The 15,650-nt window shown below is 39.0% G+C and overlaps 1 protein-coding gene across 2 annotated transcripts; it reads right to left on the bottom strand.

Moving 5' to 3' along the window:
* Positions 1 to 4,500: 4,500 nt before the first annotated feature.
* Positions 4,501 to 6,438, bottom strand: LOC107505161 (gamma-crystallin B). 2 transcript variants are annotated; one of them, XM_016135032.2, is made up of 3 exons: positions 6,395 to 6,438; positions 6,058 to 6,300; positions 4,501 to 4,842 (listed from the first exon to the last, which is right to left on the bottom strand). In XM_016135032.2, exons 1-3 carry the CDS (start codon positions 6,401 to 6,403, stop codon positions 4,567 to 4,569), a joined length of 528 nt encoding a protein of 175 aa, XP_015990518.2. In that variant the 5' UTR covers positions 6,404 to 6,438; the 3' UTR covers positions 4,501 to 4,566. The 2 variants fall into 2 exon arrangements, with proteins under 2 accessions (XP_015990518.2, XP_036093293.1); XM_036237400.1 differs by having other exon boundaries at positions 4,567 to 4,842; positions 6,052 to 6,300; positions 6,395 to 6,403.
* Positions 6,439 to 15,650: the final 9,212 nt, after the last annotated feature.

Below are 15,650 nucleotides of genomic sequence, written 5' to 3'. Positions count from 1 at the left end.
CTGTTCAGTGTTGCCTTCCTCCAAACTGAACTCTGCTGGGATGCCAGGGTGATCAGAATCAAGTCATGCCAGCTGCTATAGACAGAATGTCTTTATTCCCTCAAAGTTCATACGTCGAAACTCTAATCCTCAATATAATGTTGAAACCCTAACCCCCAAAGGAGATGGGGCCTTTGGGAGGTAACTAGGTCATGAGGGTGGAGCTCTCATGAGGGATTAGTGTCCTTATAAAAAGAGACGTGGGACGGCTTGCTTCCTCTCTCTGTTTGGCAGGTGAGGATACAAAAATGATGTCTGGAAACCATGACGCGGGCCCTGATCTTGGACTTCTCAGTCCCCAGAATTGTGAGAAACAAATGCTCGCTGCTTATGTCATCCAGTCTACAGTATTTTTGGAATAGCAGACAACACTAAGATAGCTGCTCACCTGCTTGAACTACTTGGCTGATTCCCCTTGCCTCCAGAATCAAGTACCGGTTCCTTAGCATGGCACACCAGACCTGACATCCTCTGTCTGTCCCCAGACTTTCTGTCTGATCACACTGAACTACTTGTAGTTTCCCAAATGCACAAAGTTATTTTCATACTTTTCATGTTTTGATCCTTGAATATGTTGATCCTTTGAATTGAGACACCAGTTCCATATTTGTCACCCAGAGAAATTTTACTCTTTCTTCAAGAATCAGCTCAAGTGTCAATTCCTCTGTAACTATTTTCTTTAGCCATTCTTTATATTCAAGGCTGAATTTAATACTGCCTAATCATCCCCAATCATCTTGTTCATACCACCATAATGGTAATTATCATTTTCTAATTCTTTCATTTAGATATCGGTTCCTTGAAATAAATGAGAAAAGCCTCATGAGAGCAGTGATTATTCCATCTTTATTTTTGTATTCTCACAACTGGCAAAATAAATTGGCATGTTGAAGTTACTCAGTAAATGCCTGGGGGATATAAACGTTACTCCCTAGTCTGAAATTCATTATTGTAATAGTCCACGGGACTGATTTCAAATGCTCAGCAAATGCTGGCATACACACTTTCATCAAAGTTCAGCGTTTTCAACTTTCAATGTGTAGAACGACACAAGCACCCTGCATTTGATGTTAATGGGCCTTTATAACAGAGAAGATGAGGAAGCAAAAGAGAGAAAACAGGAATGTTGTGCTGTCCCCAGGAATTCCTCGGTAATTTTAATTACTATGTCTTCTGAGCTGTCAAATGAATATTACAATAGCAACAGCCAATTCCAGAGTTTTGTAGTATCTGAGGTCCAGCCAGAAGTGGGCCTTACGACTCACCTTCCTGCTTCCTAGTAATTAATGTAGCATCTTATCATATACGCACTCGGTTAAATGAGCAGAGCTCATTTGATTGGCAGCCATGAAGACCAAACTATCCCAAACAAAGAGACTGGGTAAAGACCAAAGATCACCATCACAGCACCAGCCTCTGGTTCCCTTTCTCACTTTGTCTTTGATGACCCTTTAACAAATGACAAGAAGACAGAGCAATCATCGAGTCACCGTTGCTTAACTCCTATGGCGTTCTTCTTGGAACGAATTGATTTTTGTGTTAAAAACAATACATTTTTTTCTTGTTTAAGCAACAGGTGGTTGTGATGGTCATTTTTGCTTTGACAAAATGACAAAGAAGAAAATTTGAATTTCTACAGTATGGAGACAAAGGAATAAGACCATAGTAATATCAAGACTTAACCCTGTGGCAGCATGCCAGAACAAATGGAGAGGGACCCCATGAGAAGGAGAACCCTCTGAAGGTACAACATAAAACAATAGTTCTTGGCACTCCTTTATGGAATAGCTGCTACTTCAGGTCCTTTGCTTGGCGAGCCCTGTATAAGGTTAGATAGACCAGAAATCATTGTAGATTAAAAGGAAGAAAAGAGGGAGAAAGGGAAGAAAAGACTTAAAATCTGGACTTAGTATTACAAGCTAGAATTTCCAGAAAACACTGATGTGTGTAGGATACATAGACTGACACTGAGTCATCCCAAATTGTTGGTATATCTTAATGGCGATAAGGTTGCTAGGATCCCTTCTCCCATTCTGCTCTTGGAGGCTGCTTTTACCTCAGATCCTTTTACCTCTCTGAGGTCCCAGTGTTTACATTAGAGAGAAGAGGGAGAGAAGAGAGAAGGAGGGAGAATAGAATTAGGAGGTAGTAGGGACACAATCCCCTTCCCCCTCCCCCCGCCCCCCAGCTTCCACTCACCACTACTGACTTTCTCTTTATTTGGAATTAAAGGAAGGATACCATTCTTTGTCATTGCCCCGGGAATGGAAAGAACCAATTTTCCAAGAAGAAAAATTTGATCAATGAGATTTAGGGTCTCTAATTTAGCGAGCTTCCAATTCAGGTATATCAGGATAATTTCCATGTCTGAAGTCTGTGATAGTATGCCTACTAGGAAAATAGTATAAAATTCAGCACTCCGAGAAACTTTTGCTTTCTAATTCATGTTTGATATATTAATATTTAAAAACAGAGGATTCTGGTTAATGTCCCTAGGAAGCCAGCCCTAGTGTTGGGAGTTTAAAGGTTAAAGAAGTGGGATTTAGGAACAATGAATGCCAAATAATTTAAAAATGTGACTCTTTTCCAGGGAAGGAACTTTTATAAGTAGCCAAACCACATGCTCCAGTTTGCCTAGAACAGTCTCGATTCGTGCCTTTTGCCCCAACATAAACCTTATATAGTACACCCTTTCTCTCTCAAAATGACTCAGTTTAAGAGGCAAATTATATGCTTGCTGTATTTTTTAGCCACTTGGGTGGTAAATTTGGATACCTCGAGGGCATGAGATGGGCAGAGACTCTATGAAACTGAACAACCATGTGGTTACAGCTAAGAACAAAGGAGAGATGAGCACAAAAGGGAAAGAAGACCAGGCAACCAAAGGCATGATGAAGCCTGCAGACTGGGGCCATCGACTATTAAATTTGACACTATTGTACTATGATGATCTACACTTGTCTTTCTCCCAGAGAACCACTATAAGAAAGCTGGCTGCACACATTAATGCTTTATGTGAGAAATGGTTCAGGGGTTATAGGAAAAGGAACTATTCTCTACCATCTGGGTCAGTATGATGTATGAGAGCAGGGAGGAGACACACCTGGGAAGACAAGATGATCCACCCAGTGACAAGGTAGGAGATCAGAGTAGATGGTGACCGGAAAAGTACAAACCATTCAATGATCTCTCTAGAATTACAAAAGACAGTGTGTGTGTGTGTGTGTGTGTGTGTGTGTGTGTGTGTGTGTGTGTAAATGGGATTTGAGTCATTTCATTAGAATTTCAAAGGATGGGCTACTTCAGATAAATTTTGAGTTGATGCCATCAGCTTCATTGAGGAATGGTCCTAAGAACTATATTCAATATTTACTCAGTACCCTCTTTAGCAGGACCTATAAGAAAATTTTCCTTTAGGTTTCAGTACTAGGGATCGTTAAGTTTGTCTTGAATAATGCAGTTATTTGTCTTACGAATTCTATGACTCGTGGAACTGATCTTGTTTCCCTTTCTGCCTTGGCTGCTGGATCCAAATCTGGTTCTACCTATAACTAGCAAACTGCCTTGTAGATAAACTTGGACTCGAGCTTTACTCCTGGCTCCATCTCTCTTTCTCTTACTCTTGTTTACCCTTTGACCCAATTCTCTCATTCACCTATTTTTAATTTCTTTAATTTATTATATTATAAATTTTTATTAATGGACTTTAATCCATTCTTTAAAAATAAAAGAAACGAACATACAATCAAACTTCTCCAGCGAATTTCAATTCCTTATTTTACACTTAGTATTATTTTCTGTGTATTATGTCATAATACTTATTTTCTATTAAAATGACAAGAGACCGAATTTCCCTGTGTGCCTGTGTTTTTGGTGAAAATCCTGAAATTCTACAAAGCATGTAAAGCAAGCTGACAGTGAATTATATTTGGACTAGAAATCTCATGGAGGAATGGGATATTAGAAATGCAATTGGGAGAAAAGGAACACGACAGGACAATAGGATCGGAGTGGAATAGTTGAGTGGGACCCGTTTATTTGTTTACGGAACTAGAGTAAGAGTCTAGAGTGGAATAGTTGAGTGGGACCCGTTTATTTGTTTACGGAACTAGAATAAGAGTGTAGACTTTCTTCATCAGTTAAGATTTGGACTATCTAAGGAAGATGGTGGGGATAACCTGGAAGGATAGCTGGAGTGTCTCAATAAATACTAATTTGTTATTGTAGCTGCAGAAATAGCCTTGTGAGACCAACCACAAACGGCTTTGGCCCAATTGAATTGAACTTTTCTTTGTGTTCACATGGTTTAATATTTAAAAGAATGCTGGCAATAATACCTCCTACTTTATTTCCCTTATAAGACATTGTTTCCCCCTCTTGAAAACATGTCATTATTTTGGCCAAATGCCATTATTGCATAGGAATCCTTAGTAGAGTGAAAGAAAGACAGGACTCTATTAGTGCCAGAAACACAAGCTACGATATTTTATTAGATTCTAAAGGAGAAAACTAGAGAATATGAATACTTCAGTAAAAATCCATGACACGTCTAAAAGAACCAACTTTGGCATTCATAGCCCCCCAGTCGAGATATCTTCTGTACTCTCCTGGTCTCAGGAGGTACTGCCTTCCCCGGTAGCTGGGCATCTCGTAAAGAACCCAGCAGCCCTCCAGCACATTGAGGGAGTGGATTTCATTGAGGTGGAAGCGGTCTTGAAGAGAGAGACAATCATCTGTGATCTCTGACATTTGTCCTCTGAAGTCATCTCTCTCATAGATCCTCATTCTGTAGGTGCCAGAGTGCTGGGGTGGTAAACAGAAAAGAAAAAGTAAATGAACACAAAAAGAGAGAAATTAAAGTTCTAGCTCCTGCACCTCCCTGGCCACAGCTGCCCCGAAGTTCTCAGAGTCCAAGCTTGCTTCCAGGACAGACATGTTGCAGAGTTAAAAAGCGTTCTTGGCTCCTGATCACCCACTTCTGGTGAGTGTAATGGTTTATGGATAAAGCGAGGAAAAGAACTCAACAGCCCTTCAACTGCTACCACCAGTTTCTGTCCTTGGGAATTAAGATTTGCCTAAAATAAAATAAATTTTATTAGAGAAAGTCCCTCTCAAAGAAGAAAAATGAGAGCCCAGTCTCACTTAGTATATTATTCTTATTAAAAAGGAATCAACATTTAAGTATTTTCTGTAAACATGATGTTTAAGTGTTCATGGACACCACGGAACATAACAGCATGAAGCTTTTGTAATTAATTACGATAGCACGCTTTCTTTGGCTGTTTTCATAATCTCAATTTCGGTTCAGATTTCAGCCTTTTTGACTCTTCAGCTTCCTTTCTGGCCTCCTACCCTTTACTTACCCATTTCCCTCAGCAGCTCTGTTTGGATGACACTATATCCCCTGCCTTCCACATTCCATTCTTCTAAGAACTATGCAATCACTTTCTAGAAAATATTAAATCTCAAACTAAGGTTTTGGATTTGGCCTTTCCACTAATTTATACCTCAAAGTGAACGGATGATAGGTGCTGACCATGAAATTATTATAGAAACCAGAAGACAGAGGCCTGTTATTCTCCAAGAAGATAATTAAAAGAAAAGCAAGCCAAAGCAAGCAGAAGTACTTTTATCAATTAAGCAGACCCAAACTGTATTTCTACACTTTGTTATATTAGATGTCTGAGTTGATATGGCTTAGAATCACCACTTTAAGAAATTATATCTTGAACAGATTGCAAACTCAGTTTCCTCTGTGTTCTGCTTTTTCTTAGACTTTGGTCTTTTAATGTTTGATTACATTTAAAATATAAAATTTTGGAACGTGTAATTAAAAAAAAAAAAAACAGATTTCCTGAAAAACAGCTTCCCATGCAAGACATCCTTCTAGAATGGACTGCATTATTAGGCTCATTTCCACTTTCTACTCTCTAGTTGGAACAATTTGGTTGAAGAATGACATTTTTTAATGACGCTCCTTTCCAAAGAGAACGAAGACAAAGAGAGAACCACACTCACCTGAGGAATGAGGCGGCAGGAGCGGATGGAGTCGCTGAAGCCCATCCACTGCTGGTAGTCGGGGTAGTCGCCGCGCCGCAGGAAGTACTGGTGGCCCTGGTAGTTGGGGCGCTCGTACAGCATCCAGCAGCCGCTGTCCACCCGGATGGAGTTGCAGCGGCTGAAGTAGGTCTGCAGGTTGGGGCAGTCGCTGCTGCACTCATAGCAGCGGCCCTGGAAGCCCCGGTCCTCGTAGAAGGTGATCTGTAAATGGAAGATGTGGGAGCATGAGGCTATTCGCCCTCTCCGAAGATGCTGCCAAAGGGTAAAGGTGGAGCTTCAGGTACCCAGCACTTACCTTTCCCATTTTGGAGAGAGTGAGCAGTAGATGTTCGCTCGGTGCTGTGTGGGACTAGGGGACCGCTGCTGTATATATAGCAGCCATGAGTGCTGCCTCCGCAGGAAATCACACAAAAGGGGCCCATTTCGGTGAGTAGGGGATTTGCCAGCTCCCCGCTCCCCCTCCCCCCTGGTCATTGGGGTTAGCTGAATGGTTTACTCTCATTCTTTCTGGTAGGTTCGGGTTGTTCTAATTCGCTAAAGCTGTTGTTGCCACCAAAATGAAAAGAGTCTTTACTCTTTTAGTTGAGCAAAAGGATGAGCGAAATTCCATCCTCATGCTTTTATTTTATAGCCTAGTCGGCTTAATTGGCTCCTCAAAGATAATTAAACTAAGCAATGTATTCTGCTTGGGGACTGATGGTTTCTTTTTTTAAAGAAAAAAAGAAAAGACAAGACTTCGTAAAAACCAGAATTTAAATAATTAAGAATCTTAAGGAAGAGGGAATCAGGTGAAGTAATTTATGAAAGTGCTTTGAAAAGCATAAAGCTTAGTTCAAATTTGAGATTCTGTAATTATTATTGTTATTTTGGGACTTATCTTGAGTAAAACTGATACTTGACTGGAAATTTGTACGCTCCTGGGGGCTGTGAATTCTTTCTTGTTCCTTTCTGCTCCTGGGCCCTAGAGCAGAGGTTTGGCACATAGTAGGCCCTCAATACTTGGCTTTGACCTGAAAGAAAGCAGATAGTGTGGGCTTTCTCCCTTTCTCACATCATCCTGGGAGCCTAAATTCTTCCTTCAAATGTTCTAAGATCTTTCTTTCCTCTTCACCATTATAAACTCTTGCTCCCTTGATAAAGGTGCTTCAAGTTAGTGTAATGTAGAAACCCTTAGACTATCACACCTGTCTACTTCCTCAGATGTTTGAGATGCTGGACAGCACCCAGAAATGCCAATAGAGCCTCTTGACATTACAGAATTTACAGTGGTATGGGGGACTCCCTCCACCAAAGGTCCTGAGATGCTTTTAAGGGGTTCAAAAGGTCAAAACAATACCAAGAAGTTATTTGCCTTTTTCACTCTTATTCTTTTGCAAGTATATAATGGAGTTTTTCCAGAGACTATTGACATTAATTTTTAAAAGTGTAAAACAGTACCAGTCTTTCCATTAATTGTTTTTGTTTTAGAAAATACAGCTATTATTCATAAATGTTACTTCTGTTAACATGTAATAGGGTTGCTGTCCATCTAAGGCTCTCCTTTAAAAAAAAGGGAAACCCACAGGGGGTCCCTCTGTTTGACTAGAACAAACACAATATTCAACAAATGCCCAGACCCTGGCATGACTCTCCATGGGATGATAAAGAGAATAGGGTGGTTATAGGCTGAATCCATTCTACTTCTTAGCCAATTCCATATAACATTATGAAATTCATCCCAACCTCTTATAAAACTAGTAGCAGCACTAAAGGATCCCTGAGGCAAAGAGTTATGCTAAGACATATTCAGGATCAAATAAAATACCTAGAAATAAAATATTGGGTCAGGAGGTTGGTGAGAGCTAGCCTTATCTGTTGATTTCAAAGACATAGGAAAGTCTGGGCCTACGTCAAGCCCTCACAGTAATATAGTCAGCTTCTAACGTTAGAGAATCAGGGACATGGGCTGGGTCAAGTAGTGGGCTCACTGGTGCTTCAGGGGCTGCATCATTGCTTGGTGGAAGAGCAAGGGCTTGCAAACTACCTACCCTGCCTGTCCTGTGGCCTTGCTTTCATACTGCTTCCTCCAAAGTTATTTTTCTTCACAGTACTAACGAGTACCATAAAATTGTTGAATAGGCACTACCTGTGAAGGACACATTCAGGGAGCAATGGCTACATACATCCACGCACACTTCTGCAGCTTTCGTTACTGCTTGTGTAATCTTTGGAAAGTCACTCAATATTCCTCAAGCCCCAGTTTTCCCTATTTATAAAATAGGAATGACAATAAAAATCAAATGAAGTAATGGACTTGAAAGCACATGGTAAATTGTCAAGTACCTTCAGTGGTGAAAAAATATGTTACATTATTTGTGTGTTAATAAATGCTAAAGATGAAAATATTAATAGAATTCTTTGGTACATCAATCAAGAATGCTTGTGGTTTGGGGTTCAGTGTCCAGGCTTTTGCTTATGGTATGGAGACTAAAGGTAATTAGTGGATAATTTCAAGTATTGGAACGCTTTGTTCTAATTTAGCAAAGATCTTCTGTTTGGGAATTTTGGTATCACAATCAAATAATGACTACTATTTGTTTGTGACCTTGAGGAAGATGCCAGGAGGTGGAATAACACATGGAAGGACTGGGTAGTCAGAGAGGATGGAGTCTGTTGAAGCCTGCCCACTGCTGGTAGTGGATATACTGTCCCAGCCCAGAACATCCAGTCTTACTGTCCACCTGTAAGCACTAAGTTGCCCTGTATAAAGTAGGACTACAGATTGAAGTGCTCACTGCTGCAGCATAGGAGGTTATGTGCAATGGAACATACCAACAGTAAGGGAAATCTTCCCAAGAACACTGTGAGTTCATTGACAAACCTTTCTTTGTTCTATACCCATCTCACTGTGTATGGTAGACTATAGACGCAGAAGCCAGGAGCATCACCAGCCATAACAGAGGCTCAAGGGTGTGCATGCTTCTGTGTATATGTGGACATATCAGATCTATCAGGTGATTTAGGACTGATTTGGCTCGAAGCAGAATTTCCCCCTTTTTCTCATTTCCATATGACTTTTATTCTTCATTACATTTAACTATGTATTCTTTCTATTAAAGTGCATTGGAGGTCTTTGAAGCACTGTGGAATAGGAAAGCTGATATATAAAGAACTACCCTCAGAAGGACTACCCTCGCTCTCATTTTATTGACCCTCTTTATGATTAAGTAGAGAAATAGTAAGAATAGACACAATTCACACTGAAAACAATGGGCACATTTGTTTTAAATCTTGGCAGCTGAGAGGGCTAACTAGGGAGAATTTTTTCCCTTTTTTTGCCTTCTAATTTCAAGATGTCTATGATAATCTGGGCCTGTGGAAGGGAGCTGTTCCCTAACATGCAATACCTTCCCTTTCTGGAAGCTTATCGAATCCTACCCAGTATTCAAGGCAGTCTAGTCCCTCTTCCTAGGATGTCTCCTCTCAGAAGCAGCTTTGACTCGTCTCTCCCTTCTCTGAATGTTTACATCCACTTCAGCACCACCCGACTTTGCAGTTAAGCATTGCCTTCCTCTTACTGTTTCTTCTTTTCCTGGCTTAGTGTCTTCAACAAGGTTATAAGCTCAAGGGACCAGGTCACACTTCTCTATCCCCCATAATTAATTGTTAATTATAGAGCCCTGGAAACATGAAAAGCAACTAAACCAACAATGCTTCCAATCCTATTTTGGAAAACAATAGCTTTCCCACATGAAGTGCCCATGTGAATGTTCAGAGACACAGAAGCCACTTACTTTCTCCCACTCACTCTTCTACCACCGCTCCTGGTTCTGATACCCTCCGGTTTTGCCCTGTCCTGGTGATCTGAGAAGGCTCAAAAGGAGGTAAAAATGGCCCAGAAACCTTGCAGGCTGGTATAGGCGACAGGAGGGAGACTTTCCCGAGGGGGGCGCTAGAGCACCACCAGGGAGATCCTGCGGAGGTCTCAGCTTTTACAGTGAAAGAAGAGACAGGAGAGGTGGCCTGAGAAAGGAAATGAAAATGAAAGAAAAGGTCATAAACAACATCGTTGTGAAGGAGAACAATAAAAGAGATTCCCAGGCACTTACTTACATTTTAGAAGATGGATGGATCAATGGAATGAGACATTTGGTCTCAGATGCTACAAGACATGCTTCGTTAGGTTTCTTTGTATTATCAGCTAACATCTCAGTCTAGAATATGCCAAAGATTAAGGGACTGAAGCCAATGAGACTTTTATCACAAATATTTGAATACTGAGTTTAACTCTAAAGTTAAATACAAGCTTTTTTTGTCTTTAAAAATAAGTGCAAAACTTAAAACACACACGCATGCGCGCGTGCACACACACACATACACAAACAGATCTCATTTAAATCAGAAAAATAAAAAAAATAAAGCCCAGGAACTCACAGTTAAATAAGCTTATATAATAAAATATATAAGCACATCTATCATAACATTTAAAAGAATCTAGTTAACCTGGCTTCTTCCCCAAACCAAATCTTTCATTTAGGAACCGTTAAAGTTACCATGTCTGAAGCTTCGGCAGAAATAGTTCTAGGCTCCTCCCTTGACATAGATGTTTTAGTTTATAATCTGGGTTTTCTGAAGCATTTGCAGACTTCTTTCCCTGCTCTGCGGTAGCCACCTACATGTTTCCCAGCTGAAACCTCCTGAATTCATCAGGACATTGCTGACATGGCCCTGCTGAAGGAAGCCAGGCTCACTTCCGTTTATGTAGGTAGGATTGAACCTGCAGCAAACTTTATAGTACTCATTTGATTCACAATGATGAAAATAATAATAGTTAATAATAATAGCCTACTGCATAATGAGTGTCTACTCTGTTCCAAACATTGTGCCAAGAATCTTACGCAAAGTAGGTCATGTAGCCAACACAGCACAATTATTACCAGGACTGCCCCAAATATTTGAGACTTGGGGCAAGAACATACAGAGTCCCTGTCCACTACTCCATCGACTATGCTTCTGTCTTCCCACTCACTCATGCGTCCAAGCTCCATCCACATGTTCCTCTCCCCTTCACTTCCCACAAACATCTGCCCTTAAACTAGCAGTGTCCTCGGAGGATAGACCTGGTAAAGACTCTCTCTTAGGTCTTGAAATCAAGGGTCTAAATGGAGGGAATACTGGAGCTTCAAGTATAGGAAGTATTGTCTAGGAGAACTGTGGGCATGTCTGCGTTTCCCCATCGATTACTGTCCTGTAGGGAACGCTGCAGCTAGAGAAGTTTAAAGGAGGTTCCCTGAAGCACCTAGTTCAGGCCAAGAACCTTAACTAAGTCTAATCACAGTACTCATCACTATGAGGAAATATACGAAACGATACATAGAGCTAGTAAGTGGAGGAACTGGGAATTGGACTCAAGTCTGTCAGCCTTTAACGCCTGAGCTAATTGCCTCTGCATATACCATTGCTTGTTTTAGATGTTATCTTTCTAGATGTGCACATCTATGTCTTCCCTAAATTGTATACCTCTCATAGTAGGTTCAATGTTATGCCTTTTTTTTTTTTTTTTTTTTTTTTTTGTAGAAATCCCTAACACCCAAGTATCCTACAGTGTCCCTACCAACCCGGAGAATCATCTTTGGCTCTAATAGGAACTCTACATTCTAGTGGATTATACAATTGACTGATTTCTTCAGCCTGGCTCTAAGATCTTGGCATTAACTAACTAACTATAAAGGGCGCTGCATTTCTGATTTACTTATTTGTGTGTAAACTTCAAAGATAAGAGTAATGAGTGCCTATCAAAAGAACACTGAAAATGTTCATGTTTCCTCAAGTTAGAGGAATTTTCTAGTAAATATCGAATTTATTCTGATCCTTTTTTCTTATAAAATCCATATATATAGCATAACCACATAAAGCTATTGAATTGGTGACTGCTATTTATTGAGCCTCTGCTATGTGCTAGCTCCTTTACAAGAGGTATCTATCTCATTTATTTCTCATGAGAATATGCGAGGAACAACCGAGGCTTAGGGAGGATAAGTAACTTGCTCAAGGTCACACAACCATTAGGTGGTCAAGCCAGAAATGAAGTCCACAGACCTGTAAGCCTATGTTGGTAACTACTGAGATACGCCACCTTGAAACCTAATAGAATCTTAAAGTGAAGGACTCATGGAGCTCATCTTGTCCATACCCCCAGCTTTGTAGGGAAGGAAGCTTGCGGCATACTGAGCTTTATCAGATAAAATGCTGTTTTCTAAATCTTTCAGTTCACCAGGTTAAAACAAAGAAAAACTTCAAGTTAATAAAATTATTTTCAGTGAGACATGTCATTTAGTTTTTCCTTTTTTGTTAAAACAAAGCTGATATTTTATTAGTTACCCATCTAGAGGACAACACACAATGATTTAGCTAAGCCAGTAGCAAAACCCCAAATATTCTGCATATTTGATATTGGAAAGAATCACAACATTTTGATAATACAGTAGTCCCTCCTTATCCACAAAGGATGTGTTCCAATCCCTCAGTGGATGCCTGAAACCTCAGATAGTACCAAACATATATGCTATGTTTTTTCCTATACATACTTATGATAAAGTTTAATTTAGAAATTAGACAGCAGATTAAAAATAATAACTAATAATAAACTAGAACACTTATAACAACATACTGTAATAAAAGTTGTGTGAATGTGGTCCCTCTCTCATTCTCGCTGATAACTGATAGCCTACACAGCTACTGAGCGACTAATGGGCAGGTAATTTATGAAGCATAGATACAGGGTGATTCATGTACCTGGCTGGACAAAGAGAGGTGGCATGAGATTTCATCACACTTTTCAGAACGGCATGCAGTTTAAAACTTATGAGTTGTTTATTTCTGAAATTTTTCATTTAATATTTTTGGACCACTGTCGACCACTGGTAACTGAAACCTTGAAAAGTGAAACGACGGATAAGGGGGGACTACTGTATGTGTATCTTCATATTTATAGTTGAATCCCATAAGAGTCCAACAAGAAGGGATCTTAATTTAAAGAATCTTCATTATTTAAGGTTCTGTGCAGGGCTTTATTTTTTTTTTAACAGCTTTATTGAGATATAATTCACATACCATACAGTTCACCCATCTTAAGTGTACGATTCAGTAGCTTTAGTATATTCAGACATATGCAACCAGTCAATTTTAGAACATATTTACCATCATAATGAGAAACCCTGTACCCTTTAGCTATCTTTCCCTCCAGCACTAAATAACCACCAACCTACTTACTGTCACTATAGATTTGCCTATTCTGGTATTTTATATAAATGGAATCACATAATATGAGAACTTAGATGACTGTCTTCTTTCACATAGCATAATGTTTTCAAGGTTCTTCATCGTTGTATAGCATGTATTAGTACTTCATTCCTTTTCGTTGTCAAATAATATTTCCTTATATTGATAATATCACATTTCATTTATCCAATCATCTATTGATAGACATGTGGGTTTCTCTCACCCTTTAATTATTGTGAATGGTGCTGCTATAGACATTCATGTGTAAGTTTTTGTTTGAACATTCTTTTTCAATTCTTTTCAGTATATACTTAGGAGTAGACTTACTGAGTCATGTGATAACTCTATATTTAACTATTTGAGGAATTACTGAACTGTTTTCCACATGGCTGCACCATTTTACATTCTCACCAGAAATTTGTAAGAATTCCAATTTCTTCATATCCTTACCAATACTTGTTATTTTCTGTTTTACCCCCTTAGAATTATTATAAACATCCTGGTGAGAATTAGGTGGTATTTTATTGTGATTTTGACTTGGATTTCCCTAATGACTAATGATATTGAACATCTTTTTGCTTGTAGGCCAATTGTATATTTTTGGAAAGATATATATTCAAGTCCTTTGATCATTTTTTAATTACATTATTAGTGTTGTTGAATTGTAAGGGTTCTTTATGTATTCTGGGTACTAGACCCTTATCAGATATATGCTTTCTAAGTATTTTCTCTCATTCTGTGGGCTGTATTTTCACTTTATTGATAGTGTACTTTGATGCATAAAAGGTTTTAATTTTCATGAAATCCAATTTATTTTTCTGTTGCTTATGCTTTTGGTGTCATATTTAAGAAATATTGCCTCATAAAAGGTCATAAAAATGTATGCCTCTATTTTCTTCTAAGAGTTTTATAGTTTAAGATTTTACATTTAGGTATTTAATCTATTTTGAGTTAGTTTATATATATAGATATTAGATAGGGGTCCAACTTCATTCCTTTTCATGTGGATATCCGGTAGTTGCAGCAGAACTGTTGAAAAGCTATTCTTTCTCCTATTGAATTGTTTTAGCACCCTCGTCAAAAATCAGTTAAACATAGACTCATGGGTTTATTTCTGGACGTTCAAGTCTATTACATTTATTTTATGTCTACCCTATGACAGTACCTCACTATCTTTATTATTGTTTTGTGGTGAGAAGTGTGAGTACTCCTACTTTTTTCTTCTTTCTCAAGATTGTTTTGGCTCTTCTGGGTCCTTTGCAATTCCAGAAATTTTAAAATCAATTTCTACAAAAAAAATTTAACTGGGACAGAGCACTATTTTTGCTTATATAAATTTGGAAAGAAATCCCAGAGGTATGCAGAATAGTAAATATTAATACTTTGCTTTGCATAATTAAGTCTTTGATAAGTGAGTCTTGATAAAATTCATATTGGAGTCCAAAATAAAGCTGACCATATCGTACTGTTGAATTTGAAGGGACACTAAGGATACATTCATTTCTTACATTTACATTTATATAGCGATTTAAAGATAACAAAACGCGTTCACAATTTTTCTTCATCTTTTCATCATAACTTTCCTGGGATTTAGTGATGCAGGAATTTGTTATTACCTGTAGTTTTCAATAAGGCAGTTTAAGCATAGAGAGGATAATAAGGGACTTGCTCAAAGAGATAAGCTAGTAAATAGGGCAACCAACCACCCCGTTTACCTGAGACTGAGTGCTTTCTAGGAGGTAGGACTAAATCTGGGAGAATCTCTAGAAAACTAGTGTGAGTTGGTCTCTCTACCAGTAATTTATAGAGACAAGATAACAATGCAGGCCCTTTAACTCTTAATTTCCACCAGATGACCTCATCAAGCAAGCTTGACCTTCTCTACTTTGGGAATTCTGCTTAAAACCCTTCTCTTCTTTTAGCCTGCCTTGACTAATGCCTGAGACTTCAGCTGCACTAGCCTCTCTGGCAATCCCTTGTCTTTGGTGTCGTGGTCACACCTGGTTCCAATTTTTCTCCTTTATATGAGTTCCAATAATTTTTCATTATGTTTGTCTTTCCTCTCTCCCTCAGGAGAGAGTGGGTAATAGAAGCAGAAACAATGCTTCTCTCTCCTTCTCACATGAGTGGGGACTCCATAAATACTGTTGAAAGTAAGTAGACATTGAAAACACCTATCTTTGGGGTCAGGTGAGTGCCCAAGAGTCATCATTTATTAGAATTCAGTTATTATTTGAAAGATACACAAGAGTCACATAGTGCCAGGAACACTTGTTTATTTATTGCATTTC

The sequence above is a fragment of the Rousettus aegyptiacus genome, unplaced genomic scaffold (genome assembly GCF_014176215.1).
Source record: "Rousettus aegyptiacus isolate mRouAeg1 unplaced genomic scaffold, mRouAeg1.p scaffold_m13_p_2, whole genome shotgun sequence".
Lineage (NCBI taxonomy): Eukaryota > Metazoa > Chordata > Mammalia > Chiroptera > Pteropodidae > Rousettus > Rousettus aegyptiacus.
The sequence above is the reverse complement of the archived record's forward strand: the minus strand, read 5'-3'. Positions and strand labels throughout refer to the sequence as shown.